The 16,155-nt window shown below is 41.2% G+C and overlaps 1 protein-coding gene across 8 annotated transcripts in view; it reads left to right on the plus strand.

Moving 5' to 3' along the window:
* Positions 1–16,155, plus strand: part of CRCP (CGRP receptor component) — a 98,845-nt gene that overhangs the window by 54,271 nt on the left and 28,419 nt on the right. For 6 of the 8 annotated variants that reach the window (XM_082432469.1, XM_082432465.1, XM_082432470.1 and 3 more), the window contains 2 exons: positions 2,950–3,007; positions 8,058–8,583. In XM_082432469.1, the coding sequence (XP_082288595.1) occupies positions 2,950–3,007; positions 8,058–8,207 (208 nt within the window). In that variant the 3' untranslated portion in view covers positions 8,208–8,583. Of the gene's footprint in view, positions 1–2,949; positions 3,008–8,057; positions 8,584–16,155 lie in introns of those variants that run through there. The other 2 variants (XM_082432464.1, XM_082432466.1) reach the window with 1 other exon arrangement.

Raw genomic sequence — 16,155 nt, forward strand, 5'->3', positions numbered from 1 at the left:
GAAAACAGTTTAAAATAAGAGGGGCAACAAGGAGGATGCCTTTGAAAAGCCTGATGACTTTAGAGCCAAATTAAGGGGAGTTTTCAGATCACAAATTGGTTACAATTTATTGTCAGAGTGCCTGATGTGGCCACTCATGGCTCCCAAGAATTCCTAAGCTGGGTTAATGGGGTCATATTGTGAATGCCTCACTCCAAAATGACTTGAGTCCAGTGAAATCTCACTAGGGCTAAGAATATTTCGGGATCCTTAATCTTTTGATTTTTGTTTTCTGAAATTGGATTTTATTTTATCTTATAATTTCAGTTCACCTAAATTTTGTGTTCTCTACATGTTATGTTTGACTGTTGTGGAAGTTCAGTGTTGTATGTCTCTAGCTGCACTGTGGTGCATCTGTCTTGTGGGTTTTTTATACTAAAAATGTAGAATAAAGACTTTTGAAGATTTGAATAAAGTGATGATAATTGAATTACAAAGAAAAAAAAGAGGTATTTCCTCCACAGTTCTTCCCCAGTCCCCACAATCCAGTTGTCACCTTAACCGTTATTCCACTGAACTACTTGCCCAGGCCACCAGTGCCCTCCTTTTTGGCAAATCCAGTGACTTCTCTACCATCAACCTACTTTCCTCTCTTCAGTATTTGACATTGTTGATAATACCCTCTGTCTTGAACTTTTCCTCTCTTGGTTTCCATCACACCACTCTCCTAAGTTTTCTTTTTCTCTTTTCACTCCTTGCTCCTTTCCTGCTTTCTCTCCCGGCCCCTTGAATGGAGGTGTTTTACGGTGTTCTGTCTGGGTCTTCATTTACTCAGCAGTTGGTCTCTGGACTACGATTTCCACTCTCGTGGTTTCACGTAACTCCTTGATAATAAAGCCAGCTCTGATCTTTTTCTTTAATTCTAGACCAAACTAGAACTAAAACTAGACAGGCTGTTCAACAGAGACCTCTTCACTGTGGTCCCAAAAGTACCACAAACTCAAATTCAAATTTTCAATTAATACATTTTTTCCAAACAGGCTAAAACATCTGACAGTAAGCCTTAACTCTCCCATTTCCTTCACCCCACCCCCCGACCCAACCTAGGCAGTTGTCAGGTCCTGTTGACTGTACCTGAGGGTGACCAGGAGCATTTCACAGGTCCAGACTCTCATTTCCTTTCCTGCTGCTGCTGCTGCCGCTGCCCAGCTGCACAACTTTTGAGTATTACAGTGTCTCTGCCTCCATTTTCTCAGGTTTTCTAGACCCAGCAAGTCACTCCTTCCCTCGGTTGCTCTCCAGTGTCTACAGAGTAACATCTGGCCTCTTGGTAGTCAGGGCTCTTTGTGGCCTTGTCCCAGATGACTCTTTCAACCTGTGTCCCACAGCCTCTCTAGCAGCCATTTCCTGAAACTCCATGAATCTTTGTTCTTCTGGGTGTTTAGTTGTACTGTTCCTTCCCTGACCGCCCATTCCTCTTATCCTTTTTGCCTAGAGAATCCTTAAGGGCCCAGTGCAAGAGTCGTCTCCTCTATGAAGTCTAGAGTAAGTGTTTGGGGGACTCTGAGGAGTAGAGTTTAACTACAACTGCCTTACTGTGACTGCCATTTCCGGGGAAATCACTGTGTGAGTCGTCACTATGAACACTGTGAGTGGTGAAGGACGTGGGCTTTCACGGCAGAGTCCCAGCTCTGCCCTGTACTAGCTGTGTAACCTTGGGCGAAGTATTTCTGTACCGTCTCAATGTCAAGTCTGAGGGTTAAATGTGCTTGCTGTATGGAAGGTAAGCAGTAAATGGTAGCTGCTCCTGCTATAAATGGTAAGATTTTCATCCCTCATAATCTCCTTTTGAGATCAGTAAGTACTGTTGTCATTCTTGTTTGACAGATGGTGAAACCAAGGCTTAGGGAGAACGGGGTAACTGGTACTGCTTCCCCAAACACCTGGCTGTGGGAATTGTGGCTTACTCATCACTTTATTCCAGAATTGTTTATTGAATTGAAAGATGAAGTTGGAGGGACTTCCCTGGTGGTGCAGTGGGTAAGACTCCGTGGTCCCAATGCAGGGGGCCCGGGTTTGTTCCCTGGTCAGGGAACTAGATCCCACATGAGTGCCGCAACTAAGAGTTCACATGCCACAACTAAGGAGCCCGCCTGCTGCAACTAAATAAATAAATAAATAAAATATTTTTAAAAAAAGAAAGAAAGAAAGATGAAGCTGGAGTTCCAGGGTCAGATTGAGAGAGAAATGTAGAAATTGTCACCTACACAGGGGTGGTAATTGAAGCCGCTTTCTTTCAAGTCCTGTCATCTTTGAGAGTCCACACATTTCAACCACCCCTTCAGCAAGGAGCTGTAAACTGTGACAGATGATAACGAGTATCTTCACTATTACTTAAATCTTTTGTTGAAATTTGCTTGTATTTGTCTTCTTTCCCCAACTGGATTGTAAGCTCTTTGAGGGCAGAAGACTGTGTCTTATACTACTGTGTATTAACTCCTGTCCCCTTAGAGTCCTTGTTTTTGTTTACTAAGATAACAGGCCAAGTCTGAATAACATTTAATCTTAATCTCAAAAAGGAATTCTCAACCGTTTCTAAGTGATGACCAACCAAGATGATTTTGTCAATCTTTTACTTTCTATAATTTGGATTAAGAAAGCATTATTCACATTTTCCAAATAAAATTTATTAAAACTACACCTGTGCTATCTGCTATCAATGCATTTCTTGTAATCCAAGCTTCTGTACCATTAGGATTCTAATACACATTTGTGCCCTTGAGTAACAGTCACTGATATAGGACTCTCTTACTCCCAATCTTTCGTTTTACAGTTGAAGAAACTGAGGGCCATGTTCCAAGTTGTTCTTCCATTTGTTATCTGACAAAGTGTTCTCTAAATAGCTTGGTCAAGACTCAAAATCCTTAGGAGTATGAGAGTTTTAAATGCTCTGTACTTTTCTTTTGACAGAGCTGAAAAGCTTCAGCTGTTGAATCACAGGCCGGTGACTGCTGTTGAGATCCAGCTGGTGAGTGAAGGAGACTTGAATTTGGGCGGGTTAGTTTCTGGGTCTGAGATGTAGAAAGGGTCCTAAAGGCTGAGCTCAGACAAGCCAGGAACTGCCATTACTTGAAAAGACTGCCAGACCACCCATTCTGTAAGTGAAAAGAAACCTCACCAATTTGATGCTAGTTAGTATGGACTTCGGGAAAGGGAAAGACTGGAGAAAATTCAACTCCTTCTGTCGGGTCTGGGGCTATGACTTGGCAGCTCTTTGTCTCCCCTGTGTCCTACACCATTCTGGCCATTGCTTCCCTATAGAGGTTATTGCCAACCAGGTAAAAACATTAGATTCGACATGACTCTGGTGTTTTATCTCCCCCCACTCCCACCCTTTAACCTCCTCTTCCTGTATCTTCTCTTGGTTAATGGAGTGCGTGTGCACTTTCCCGCATGCTCGCTCTCTCTTACCCTCCTGGCCCAGTGTCCCAAGCTAGAAGCCCAGAAGTCATTCCCTTCCCTTTATCTCCTAGTTAGTCAGTCAGTCCCGGGTTCTCTTGCTTCTCCCTCCTCTTGGTCTTTCTTCTCTCTGTACTGCACTGCGTTAATTCCTGTAATTGTTCTCAGCTCGGCTCTTGCGCCTGTCCTCTCACCGTTCTCCCTGCCTCCAGGCCAGCCCCCTCCTGTCCATCTTCTACACCACGATCAGAGTTCACTTTCTAAAGCCACACATTTGATCATCTTGTTTCCCCGCATGAAACCATTCAGTGGAACCTCAACACGTGCAAAGTCTAGACTGCAGTCACAGCATAAAGCTTTAGAATTGGGGAAGCCACAGTAAAAGGCAGAGATGGTATAAGGAGAGTGTGAAGATGAGGCCCAGTGGTGCAGGCCCAGTGGTTGCTGTACTGGCATGTGCCGCGCTTTCCTTCCGTGTACAGGGCAGAGAGTACTGTTAAGCTCCAAATATTAGGCAGGCCATTCAACTGCAAGTAAAAGAAAAGTTTGGCTGGAGAATTAATAAAATGAGAATAAAGCAGTTTTCAAAGTCAGTTTTAGAAGTATTTAGCTCTTTGTCAAATTTCCTTCAGAAAAATGTAGAAGAAAATGGCCAAAAATACCTCTGATATTTAGAGTTGCTTAAAAACAAAACAAAAAAACCCTTTTTTTTTAAAAGGATCGTGGGGTATTTAATTTTTGACTAAAACTTTTACCGTCTTCTCAGCATTTTGTTTCTCCCCTTCAAAATGCACCCAAAATTAAATTAGAAGAATTCCTTCCATAAAGGGTACCTTTCTGGGGGAACTCGCCTTCAGGCTAAACAGAAATCCTTTTTTTTTTATATCCTCATTATTCTGATGCTTTCGACTATGTTGGAGATTCAGCTAAAAAAGAGAAAAAACAAAACAGCAAGAAACTAATCCCTGTCCTTCTGGGTTAAGGATCACATGTCATGTCTCCTCCAACTTTAATCAGCAACATATGTTATTCATGGCTTAATGACAGATGGAGAGAAGAGATGAGGAGGATTAGCATGACCTCATCCCAGAGCCTGTAGAAAGCTCTCATTACCTGGTAAGATTAGCTGCTATTAAGATTGCCTGCTCTATGCCAGACTTGGTGCCAGGGGCTTTGTATATGTCACCTATAATGCCCTCACCATAGTCTTGGTTAGTGAGTGGCTGAGTGGGTCTGTCTGATTCAGAAGCCTTACTCTGTTCCTCCAAGCCATGTGCTTCTACATGGTGAGGAGAAAGGTGTGTGTGGCATCCCCTTTCCACAGGTAGATAGGCCTTGTTAAAAACTGGGTGTGTTATTTCCCAGTGGGACCGTTTTTTGGCCAGATTTTTCCCAGCCTGGGATTTGGCTATAAAGGGTTAGCAAATCATTTATCAAGATTTGTAGCAGTGTCTCTTCTCACCAGAAAGGGATAAGAAATGAGGTTTTCCCTAGAGTGGAAAGTGCAAAGGACTTGAGAATTTCCCTGTGTTAACCTTACAGCCATTTATTCTCCCTGGGTCCAGAAGTAATCCCAACATTCAGCATTTGTCAGGATTCACTTTTGGAGACTGAAGCTTCTTTTTTTCATTTCAACTTCAGCCATGATTTGTTGTAATCCTCAGATCCACAGCCAGCTGCCTGCTGTGTGTGAGGAAATGAGGAAGCCACCAGCTCTGTGACCTCTGCCATGCCCTGCTATATATTCATTTGGGACCATTTGTGAGTCCTCTGGCCTAAAGACAGGACCGTGAACCCCCTGACCTCACAGGCCACTGTCCTGAACAGCACTACCATCTGTGCCTATTGTAATTTAGTGATTGTAAAAAGGCTTGAATTACATAGTTCCATGGCTTAAATTATGTTCTCCTTTGGTCCTTACTGTAAGCGTTACTTTTGTTTTACTTTAGAAAAACTCAAAATATATAGAGGTTAAGTGAACCGTTCTGGGTCAGATAGCTAGAAGTGTCTGTTGCTGTTAGACTTTGCATTGTTTTGAGGAAAGTAGGAGGTTGGGCTTGGCAGCTTAGAGTGAGAAGCAACCGTTTCTGGAATGCAGCAGCCCAGTCTGACAGCCCTGATAACCAGTGTGATCTTCATCTGTGATAAAAAATTTATCGTTTATGTTGACCTGCCTACAAAAACTTTGTATTTTTACATTTCATTTGCCCTTATATTCAGAACAACTTGAACCCTTTAATGTTTGGGAATGTTGAGACATTTCTTTATTTGGGGTCTGTTTCTTCTGTGTTGGAAAGAAAAGGTGAGGAATAAGGTAGTTATTATTTACTCTAGCGATCCAAGAGGGGTTAGTAAGTTTTTGGTTTCTGCAAGTTTCTTTTTTGTGTATATTTCATTCTGCTTAGTACAGCTCAGGTTTTCTTCCTGTGACTGGGAAAGAAAATTTCCCGACTCTAATTAACCCTGAGGGTTGTTTGCTGATAAAAGCTTCTGCTCTCAGCAAATTTGGCAAAATTAGTAAAGCTTGTCAGCCCTGTTGCTAAGAACACACCTAGCTGAAACTGGATCTGTCAGACCCAGAGATTGGGATGCAAGAAGGTGGCCTGTCAAAATCCTCTCTGTTTGGTTTTCTAAAAAGACCCCTCAGAGGTCATACAACCAAACTCTTTCAAACCAGTCGACTCTGGTGTGCCATACAATGTCTCTAAGAGAGGAAATGATAGAAACCTCTTACTTGAGGCCGTGGTATTCTAGAAGGAGCTGGGACTCAAAGTCTCAAAAGACCTTGCACTGCTTGCTGTGAGATACAGATGACGTTTTCCTTGTGATGCTGAGCCTCCATGTACCTGCCTGTAAATTGTCCTCATTTTATGTACAGCATCCTTGAGAAGAGAAGCTCTGGTGGCAGTGATTGTGGGAAACCCCTGGTCCACTGTGGAGCACAGATAATGGAGGGAGGTTGTCACTGGTCTAACGACAGTCTAAGTCTCCTTCACCCTCTTCCCCTGAGGAAACAGTTCACCATCAACTGTGTGTGCCAGTTATTCATAAACTTGGAGACATTTTTCTCCCAAATAGAGATCATTTTTTCCTCAAGATTAAATTATCAAGTCAGATATATCCCTCCTTCCTCCTCCTTCATTCTTTGGAGGCAGTGTATGTTAGAGTATTTCCTTTTACAGACCGTAATTTTACATGTCTGATTGTAAAAGTGGGCTTTTGAGGATTGTTTCTTGTTCAGTAGAGAAGTTACATGGAGCCTTTGAATCTTTAGAATATGGTCATTTTATTTCACAGTATGATGGGAAGAAGCCCCATTGGTTCACTCTGCATCTTTACTCTAGAACACCCAGGATTATTCTCTAGTTGTGGAAACATTTTTGGACTGAGGTGAATGAAGAGACCAGTGGTTTGCCAGGACTTTGATCTTGGGCATGTCACCTGGCTTCTTTAGCTTCTGTACTGTTGTTTGTGAAGCTAGGCAGTCAGACTGAAGTCCTTTTGAGGATTGTGAGCCAAGCTTGTCATCATGCTTTACTTAAATCTGCCAGGATTTCTTTCTGAAATTCCTTTTGGTCTTAGTTGCCAGATTTCAGAGATTGTTATGCCATAGGGTAGGACCCTGGACACCTTTAACTGAGAAAGCTATTTGTGATAGATGGCTAATGCCACCAAGTGAGCGTGGTTAAGTAACTTGACCGCCTGTATACTGCTTTTACAGAGGTGGTTGATGACATCATGTTTGTATTAATTACCATATTGAGAATTCGAGGTGAGGCTACAAATTGTGGATATCATCTGTGTGTTCAGATATCCAGGACCATGTCAGAAACTGGGCTCTAAGTGGACCTTTGATGGGGCGGTGGGAGATTGTTTCCCAGCCATCACTCATCGGACTCCTGTTCTGCATTCCTAGGAGATGACCAAGGCCACGGGGTGTGTGTTAGATTGTAGGTGTTAGAGATGGGCAGGTCTGGCTTGGGATTGTAGTTCTGCCTTTTGCTGGGCCTGCTGTGAGGTTTAAAAGAAATAACGGGTGTGAAGTGCAAGGCACAGTGCCAGGCACAAGAGCTCCCTGACAGGTCTTGTCAGTGGTGGTAGTAGTGAGGATTAGAAAAAATATACAGGCCATTTGGCACATAGTGGGCAGTCATCAAATGAGTTGTTGATACTATTCATAAGTTACAGATGGGCTTGTTGTGATATACAAAAGTATATAAAATGCCATTTCGCTCCCCAGAGATGAGTTTTCTTTGCATAAACAGCATATTCATGTGCGTGTGTATATGTGTGTGTGTATGAGTGTGTGTGTGTGTGTGTGTGTGTGTGTGAGTGAGTAGAGAACTGTTAGGCTTTGCTTTTTAAGGAAAAATGCTAACGTGCAACTCGCTTTTTTCACTGACCCGTTTGGAGCGGCCACATCGGCTTACCCTGAAATTTGAGCTGGCTTCTCACTCCCATGGAGCCAAGATGGAAAGGACCTAGAGACCCCGGGCAGCTCAGGAGCTAGGCCCTGAGCTCTGTGCTGAGGGGCTGGGCCGGGACCAGGAACAACATGGGCAGGGCCCTGTCTGTGAGGCCCCATTGTAACTCCTGGAGGGTTTTCTTTCCTTCTGCAGATGGTGGAGGAGAGTGAAGAACGGCTGACAGAGGAGCAGATAGAAGCTCTGCTCCACACCGTCACAAGCATCCTCCCTGCGGGGCCAGAGGCTGAGCAGAAGCAAAATACCAACGATGACATGACAATGGACGAAGAGGACCCAGCATAGAAGAGCACAACTGGCCCAAGTGTCTCGTGAAGTTGAAAGGCCCAGCAGCCACTTCCCAGACATTCAGAGGATTATTTATTTGGTTTTACCTTCTATCCCGACAGGCCTGATTTCCTGGTTAGTTGGGTAAACCACAAAAATAAGCCTTTCTCAAAAATAAGCTAAAAAGAAATCCTTGTGCCTCTGAAAGTAGAAACATGGTGGATAAGCTGAGGTTGTCAGGGCAGAGAGCTAAAGAGAGGAAGAGTGAGTCCAAGAGGACAATACTGTGGAACTCTGTGTGGTAAAAATATTTCTTCTGTGGCCTTTGCCATGGTTGTGGGACGGTCCCTGTACACAGCTGGTAAAATACTTGCACTGGCTTTGATGGGCTATATCCTAATTAATTTCATCTGCTTCCCCAGGAGCTTCCGAGGCAGGCATGCAGAGCCCTGCTAGGATGAGAGCTGAGTTACGAGAATCCTGTTAGATGGCTAAAAACTCCCAAAGCAGCAAATAGTTGCTCTAAGTTAAAATGAGCCACTGAACTTGGCTCACCTTAGAGGAATCTTTTCCTTGAGAACAGCAGAGATAAGAAGAGAACGGCCTGGACAACTCTTCATCAGGTCTAAAGGCCCCTTTCCTCTGCTGGCATGGGCTTTGTTTACAGCTCACTAATTAGTCTTAAATGTTAGGGCACCAGCTCACTCCAGTTGAAAAGAGGCACTCCAGACTGAATGACCGTGTCACCTGCCTTTCTGAATACCTTCCGTTTCCTGCCCTGTGACAGGCTCTGCCTGTTGAAGCCAGGTGAGCTTCGTTTGCACAATGGGCAAATTGTTTGCATCTTTTAAAAAGGGCAGTTCCCTGGGGTTCCAGTGGTTAGGACTCTGCACTTTCACTGCTGAGGGCGTGGGTTCAATCCCTGGTCGGGGAACTAAGATCTCACAAGGTGCAAATTGTGGCTCAAAACAAAAAAAACCCAAAAATGAAGAAGGTACAGTTATGTAGCTCTTTTTGTGGATGGAATATGAAGAGCTAGAGGTTAATTAATAAGAATTTGAATTTGTTGACTGTTGCATCAGTTTTTGAATTTAAAATATTAGAATAATTACCATGTGAAGAACTTGTTAATATTCAGGCTTTGGAGAGTTTAGTAGCCCCAGACATGTAGTTGCCTTAGATCCTAGGAATATTGTTAAAAATTAATTTCCCATATTCACTCTGCTCCCGATTTGGGGAAGAAAATGCCCATAGACATTAATTTTTCAAATTGGTACTCGTGTTGTAAGATCACATTTTCAGTGCTTCTGTTTATTGGATTACTTCCCACCCCTAGGAATTCCCAGGTTATTTCAGCCTCCCCACCACCCCTGCCAATAGGCAGTTATGTTCATCTTAACCTTATCATCTAAAGATCAGTTGAGATCTGCTTACAGGCAACATTGAAATTAACAGGGCATTTATTTTTTATTTTATATTTTTTTAAATTAATTTTTATTGGAGTGTGGTTGCTTTACAGTGTTGTGTTAGCTTCCACTGCACAACAAAATGAATCAGCCATACACATACAGGGTATTTATTTTTTTATTTTTATTTTTATTTTTCATCGCAGAAAGAATTCAGTGAGAGACAAAGTGATGGGTAAGAAGTGGATTTATTTAGAGAGAAGCACACTCCACAGACAGAGTGTGGGCCATCTCAGAAGGGGAGAAAGGCCCAGGGCATTTATTTTTAAATCTCTCTTTTGAGTATCAGGAATTTTACCAGGAGCTGTTGATTTGTCAAGGCATGCATGTGCTTGTATTATTTTTGTTTCATTTTGACCTTGAGTGTGTTAGGTGCTTTTTCTTCATGGATTTAGGGCTTAATTAGTTAATAATAAATTGTTTGCAGATGACTGCCAACTTGTGCTATTTTTATAAATCTTTAAAGAGTTTGTTTTGCCATGGATAGGAAGAAATAAAATGAAATCTGACTTAAAAGCTAACATATATATATATTTTTTAATTTTAATTTTTTTTCTTAAGTTGAATCTATTTAGATCTAAATTTTGTGCTGGATTTCAAGAAAATTTTAAGTTTCTTTATTTGGGACCTGAATTTAGCCTCTGATTAAGTTTCTGATTAAGTCTGACAGGCTCTAGGAGACTTAACCTTTATAAGAAATATGGTCTTTGTAATATTCCCATAGCATTAGTAATCAACATTTCAGAAATAAAAGGTTGTAATTTACACAAGAAACTTAACCAGGATCATATTTGGAAAGGAGAGCTGGGAGTCTATGAGACTTGCTTTTCATTTTATGTCCTTCTGTATGGCTTCAGTTTTTGACCAGGTGACTGTTTTATTCTTTAAAAAGAAAAAAAAAAATCTGTTTATTTATACGTTGTCCTTGGCCTCTGCGAAAGTTATTAAATGTATAGTGGATAGTTAAATTATGTCCCAAACATGGAGACTGACACCCAGTCCAGTCACTCTGGGAGACGCAGCACTGAGGGGATTGATCTTTCAAGAAGGTACCGCTGAACTCTTAAAACATGAAGTTGACTCTCACTTAGAGGTTTATCCAAATAATTTCCTTGCCTCTTTTTGCTTAAAAGTTACTGTATGACCCACTACCACCTCAGAGGACTTGCCACTTATTCAAGGCTTGTTCATAAAATAATGGGCACTGTTTTCCTAATCAGTCATTGTGTAAGCATACCAGCTCTCAAGAGCTTATACCCTCGTGAGAGATGAGAGGATCAGTCCTCCCGTATATTCTTTGCTAAATCATTTTCTCCCCTGAAACCAATTTATTACTGCTCGTGTAAATGGATCATTTCTCAGTAAACTATAAAACAGACCACATACCCTGAAAAGGATCGTCAATCTGATTTAATTACACAATGAACTAAGGGGATAAAAGGAAGCAAAACTGCCCAGAACTGGCCAGAAAGCCTTTTACATATTTTAAAAATAAAGATATAATTCACAGGGACTTCATTGGCAGTCCAGTGGAAGCTGCACTTAGCCTTCCAGTGCGGGGGGTGTGGGTTTGTTCCCTGGTCAGGGAGCTGGGGTCCCACATGCCTCGTGGCCAAGGGGCCAAAACATAAAACAGAAGCAATGTTGTAACAAGTTTAATAAGGACTTATAAAAAAGAAAAATGTTCCACATCAAAAAAATCTTAAAAAAAAAAGATATAATTCACATACCATAAAATTTATCATTTTAAAATATACCACTCAGTGGTTTTGAGTATAATCACAAGATTATACAATCATCACTACTACCTAATTCCAGAATGGTTTCATCACCCCTAAAAGAAGCCCCATATCCGTTAGCAGTCATTCCCAATTACCCATAGTCCCTGGCAACAAGTAATCTACTTTCTACTTTCTGTCTGTCTGTATTTGCCTATTTTGGACATTTCATATAAATTGAATCATACAGTATATGGCCTCTTGTATCTGACTTCTTTCATTTAGCATAATTTTTTCAAGGCTCAAATGTGTTGTACCATTCCTTTTTATGGCTGAATAATACTTCATTGAATGGATATACCACATTTTGTTTATCAGTTCATCAGTTGATAGACATTTGGGTTGTGTCTACTCTTTGGCTGTTATGAATATGCTGCTATGAACATTCATATATAAATTTTTTGTGACTGTTTACCTTTCTTGAATATACATACCTAGGAGTGGAATTGTTGGGTTGTATGGTAACTCTGTGTTTAACATTTTTTTTTTTTTTTTAGATTAATTTTTTGGCCATGCCTTGTGGCATGCGGAATCTTAGTTCCCCAACCAGGGATCAAACCCATGCCCCCTGCAGTGGAAGCACAGAGTCTTAACCACTGGACCGCCAGGGCAGTCCCTGTGTTTAACTTTTTGATGAACTACCAAACTGTTTTCCATAGTACATGTACCATTTCATGTTTCCACCAACAACACAAGATGGAATCCAGGGAATTCCCTGGCGGTCCAGCGGTTAGGACTTGGCGCTTTCATTGCCATGGCCAGGGTTCAATCCCTGGTCAGGGAACTAAGGTCCCACAGCCGCACAGCATGGCCAAAAAAGATGGAATCCAATCTTTCACTTGTTATTGTCCCTCTTGTTGATTATAGCCAGCCTAGTGTTTGTGAAGTGCTATCTCGTGGTTTTGATTTGTATTTCCCTAGTGGCTACTAAGGTTGAGCATCTTTTCATGTGCGTATTGGCCACTTGTATATCTTATTTGGAAAAATGCCTATTGAAATCCTTTGCACCTTAAAAAATTAATAGATTTTGTTTTTTCAAGGAGTTTTAGGTTTACAGAGAAATTGAGCAGAAAATAGAGAGAGTTCCTCTATAGTCCCTTGTCCCCACCCCTCCCAACACACAGTTTCCCCTATTAACATCTTGCATTAGTGTGGTGCATTTGTTACAGCTGATGAGCCAGTATTGGTACATCGTTACTAAAAGTCCATAGTTTACATTAGGTTCATTCTTTGTGAACCTAATGTAAGTGCAGAAAGTGCAGTAATGCATACTTAGAATGGGTTTTGACAAATATGTAATATTATATATATAATGTTATATGTGACATCATTACAGTATCATCAGAATATTTTCAATGCCCTAAAAATACCCTATGTTCCACCTATTCATCCCTCCTTCCCTTCCTCTAAATTGTTGGCAACCACTGACCTTTTCACTGTCTTCATAGTTTTGCCTTTTTCAGAATGTCGTATAGTTGGAATCATACAGTATGTAACCTTTTCAGATTGGATTTTTCACTTAGGTTACTCCATGTCATTTCATAGCATGACAGTTCATTTCTTTTTAGTATTGAATAATATTCCATTGTCTGCATCTACCAGATTGTTTATCCATTCACCCATTGAAGGAAATCTTGGTTACCGTCAAGTTTTGGCAGTTATCAAAAATAGCTGCTATAAACATTTGTGTGCAGGTTTGTGTGGACAGAAGTTTTTAACTCATTTGTGTAAATACCAAGGAGTGTGATAGTTGGATCATACGGTAAGAGTATGTTTAGCTTTATAAGAAACTGCCAAATTGTCTTCCAAAGTGGCTGTACCAGTTTGCATCACCACCAGCATGAATGAGAGTTTCTTTTGTTCCACATCCTCACCAGAATTTGGTGGTGTCAGTGTTTTGGATTTTGGTCACTCTAATAGGTGTGTGATATTACCACATTGTTGTTTTAATTTGCAGTTCCCTAAAGACGTATGTTCAGCATCTTTTCATATGTTTATTTGCCATCTTGCTGTCTTTTTTGGTGAAGTGTCCCGATCTCTTGCTCATTTTTTAGTTAGGTTGTTGAGATTTAAGAGATTTTTAAAATATATTTTGGAAACTAGTTCTTTATCAAATATGTGTTTTACGGATATTTTTCTCCCAGTCTCTGTGGCTTCTCTTTTCATTCTCTTAACAGTATCTTTCACAGGGCAGAACTTTTAATGAAGTCCATCCTATCCATTTTTTCTTTCATGGTTCATGCTTTTTTTTTTTTTTTTTTTGCCTCACTGCGTGACATGTGGGATCTTAGTTCCCTGACCAGGGATCAAACCCGCTCCCCCTGCACTGGAAGTGCAGAGTCCTAACCACTAGACCGCCAGGGAATTCCCTCATGGATCATGCTTTTGATATTGTACCTAAAAGGTCATCATGAAGCCCAAGGTCACCTAGATTTTCTTCTGTGTTAGCTTTTGGAGTTTTATAGTTTTGCATTTTACATTTAGGTCTATGATCCATTTTGAGTTAATTTTTGTAAAAAGTCTACAAAAGCCACAGGGGCAGGGAGGGTGCTGTGCCTCGTGGCATGTGGGATTTAGTTCCTCGACCAGGGATCAAACCTGCTGTCCCTGCAGTGGTTGCATGGAATCTTAACCACTGGACTGCCAGGGAAGTCCCTACATTCATTTTTGCATGTGAATATTCAGTTGCTCCAGCACCATTTGTGGAAAAGACTATCCTTTCTCCATTCAGTTGCTTTTATTCCTTTGGCAAAGATCAGTTGATTTTCTTTGTGTGGGTCTGTTTCTAGGCTCTATTTTGTTCTATTGTTCTGTTTTCTATTCTTTCACCAGTATCACACTGCCTTGATTATTGTAGCTTTGTATTAAATCTTGAAGTTATGTAGCATCAGACTCCTAGCTTTGCTCTTCTCCTTTGCCCATTTTTAAAAAATTTATTTATTTATTTATGGCTGGGTCTTCATTTCTGTGCGAGGGCTTTCTGTAGTTGCGGCAAGTGGGGGCCACTCTTCATCGCGGTGCGCTGGCCTCTCACTATCGCGGCCCCTCTTGTTGCGGAGCACAGGCTCCAGACGCGCAGGCTCAGTAGTTGTGGCTCACGGGCCTAGTCGCTCCGTGGCATGTGGGATCTTCCCAGACCAGGGCTCGAACCTGTGTCCCCTGCATTGGCAGGCAGATTCGCAACCACTGCGCCACCAAGGAAGCCCTTAATTTATTATTTATTTTATTTATTTATTATTTTTGGCTGCGTTGGGTCTTCATTGCGTGGGCTTTCTCTAGTTGCCGCGAGGCATGTGGGATCTTCCTGGACCGGGGCTCGAACCCATGTCCCCTGCATTGGCAGACGGATTCTTAACCACTGCGTCACCAGGGAAGCCCTCCTTTGCCCATTTTTAATTGGGTTGTTTGTTTTCATTTTTGAATTGTAAGATTTCTTTATATAATCTAGATACTAGGCCCTTGGCAGATATATGATATACAGTTATTTTCTCCCATTTTTGGGTTGTCTTTTCACTTTCTTGATGGTGTCCTTTGGAGCACCTAAGTTTTTAATTTAGATGAAATCCAGTATATCTATTTTTTGTTGTTTTTGCTTCTAATTTTGGCCTCATATCTAAGAATCCATTGCCTAAACCAATGTCATAAATATTTGCTCCTGTGTAACTTCTAAAAATTTTATACATTTAGGCCTTCAATCCATTTGAGGTTATTTTTGTATATGGTGTGAGGAGGGAGTCCAGCTTCATTCTTTTGCATGTGGATATCCATTTATCCTAGCATCATCGCGGTGGCTTCTCTTGTTGCAGAGCACGGGCGCTAGGCATGTGGGCTTCAGTAGTTGTGGCACATGGGCTTAGTAGTTGTGGCGCACAGGTTCTAGAGTGCAGGCTCAGTAGTTGTGGTGCACGGGCTTAGTTGCTCCACGGTGTGTGGGATCTTCCCAAAGCTGGGCTCGAACCCGTGTCCCCCGCATTGGCAATTCTTAACCACTGCACCACCAGTGAAGCCCTCTTCTATGGTTTCTTTAAAAAATTTCCTCCGATTTTCCTTAAGACATTTTTCTTTAAATTGCATTTATTTAGTCTTATGTTTCCTCTAATTTAGTCTTCATTTTTTTCCCCTTCTAATTTTTACTCTGAGTAAAGTAAAACTCTTATTTATGAGTTTTTCTAACTTTATTTACTGTGGTTCATTCATGTCATGTATCATTTTCTTATTAATTTTTAGCTGGTTTTAAAATAGTATGTTGCAATTGGAGCTGTTTCGTGTGCACGTATTTCTGGTGTGCTCTCATTAGCTTATAGAAATGTTATACTCTTTTTCTTTTTTTTAATAATAACCTTGTATGAATTTGACCTCAATAATTTTCTGCTGTTTATTTTTATATGAAATTAGTTTTCTGGAACTTTTAGAAGGAGTTGTGTGGTTCAGGATGGTTTTACTAACTTCACAAAGCTCCCTCTTTTGTTGTTTTCAAATAACATTCAAAAATTTGGTGGCTTGCTGACTCTGTTCCCCTCCCACTCTTTTATTTAGACCAAGGATTGGCAAAGGCCACCTGTTTTTTTGTAAATAAGGTTTTATTAGGCCACAGCCCTGCTCATTCATTTACATATGTTTATGGCTGCTCTCAGGCCAAATCTGCAAAATTGAGGAGTTGCAACATGGACCCTATAACCTATAAGCCAAAAATATTATGGTCTAGCCCTTTAAGACCCTGAT

Source organism: Balaenoptera physalus (assembly GCF_965194825.1).
Source record: "Balaenoptera physalus genome assembly, chromosome: 16".
NCBI classification, from domain to species: domain Eukaryota; kingdom Metazoa; phylum Chordata; class Mammalia; order Artiodactyla; family Balaenopteridae; genus Balaenoptera; species Balaenoptera physalus.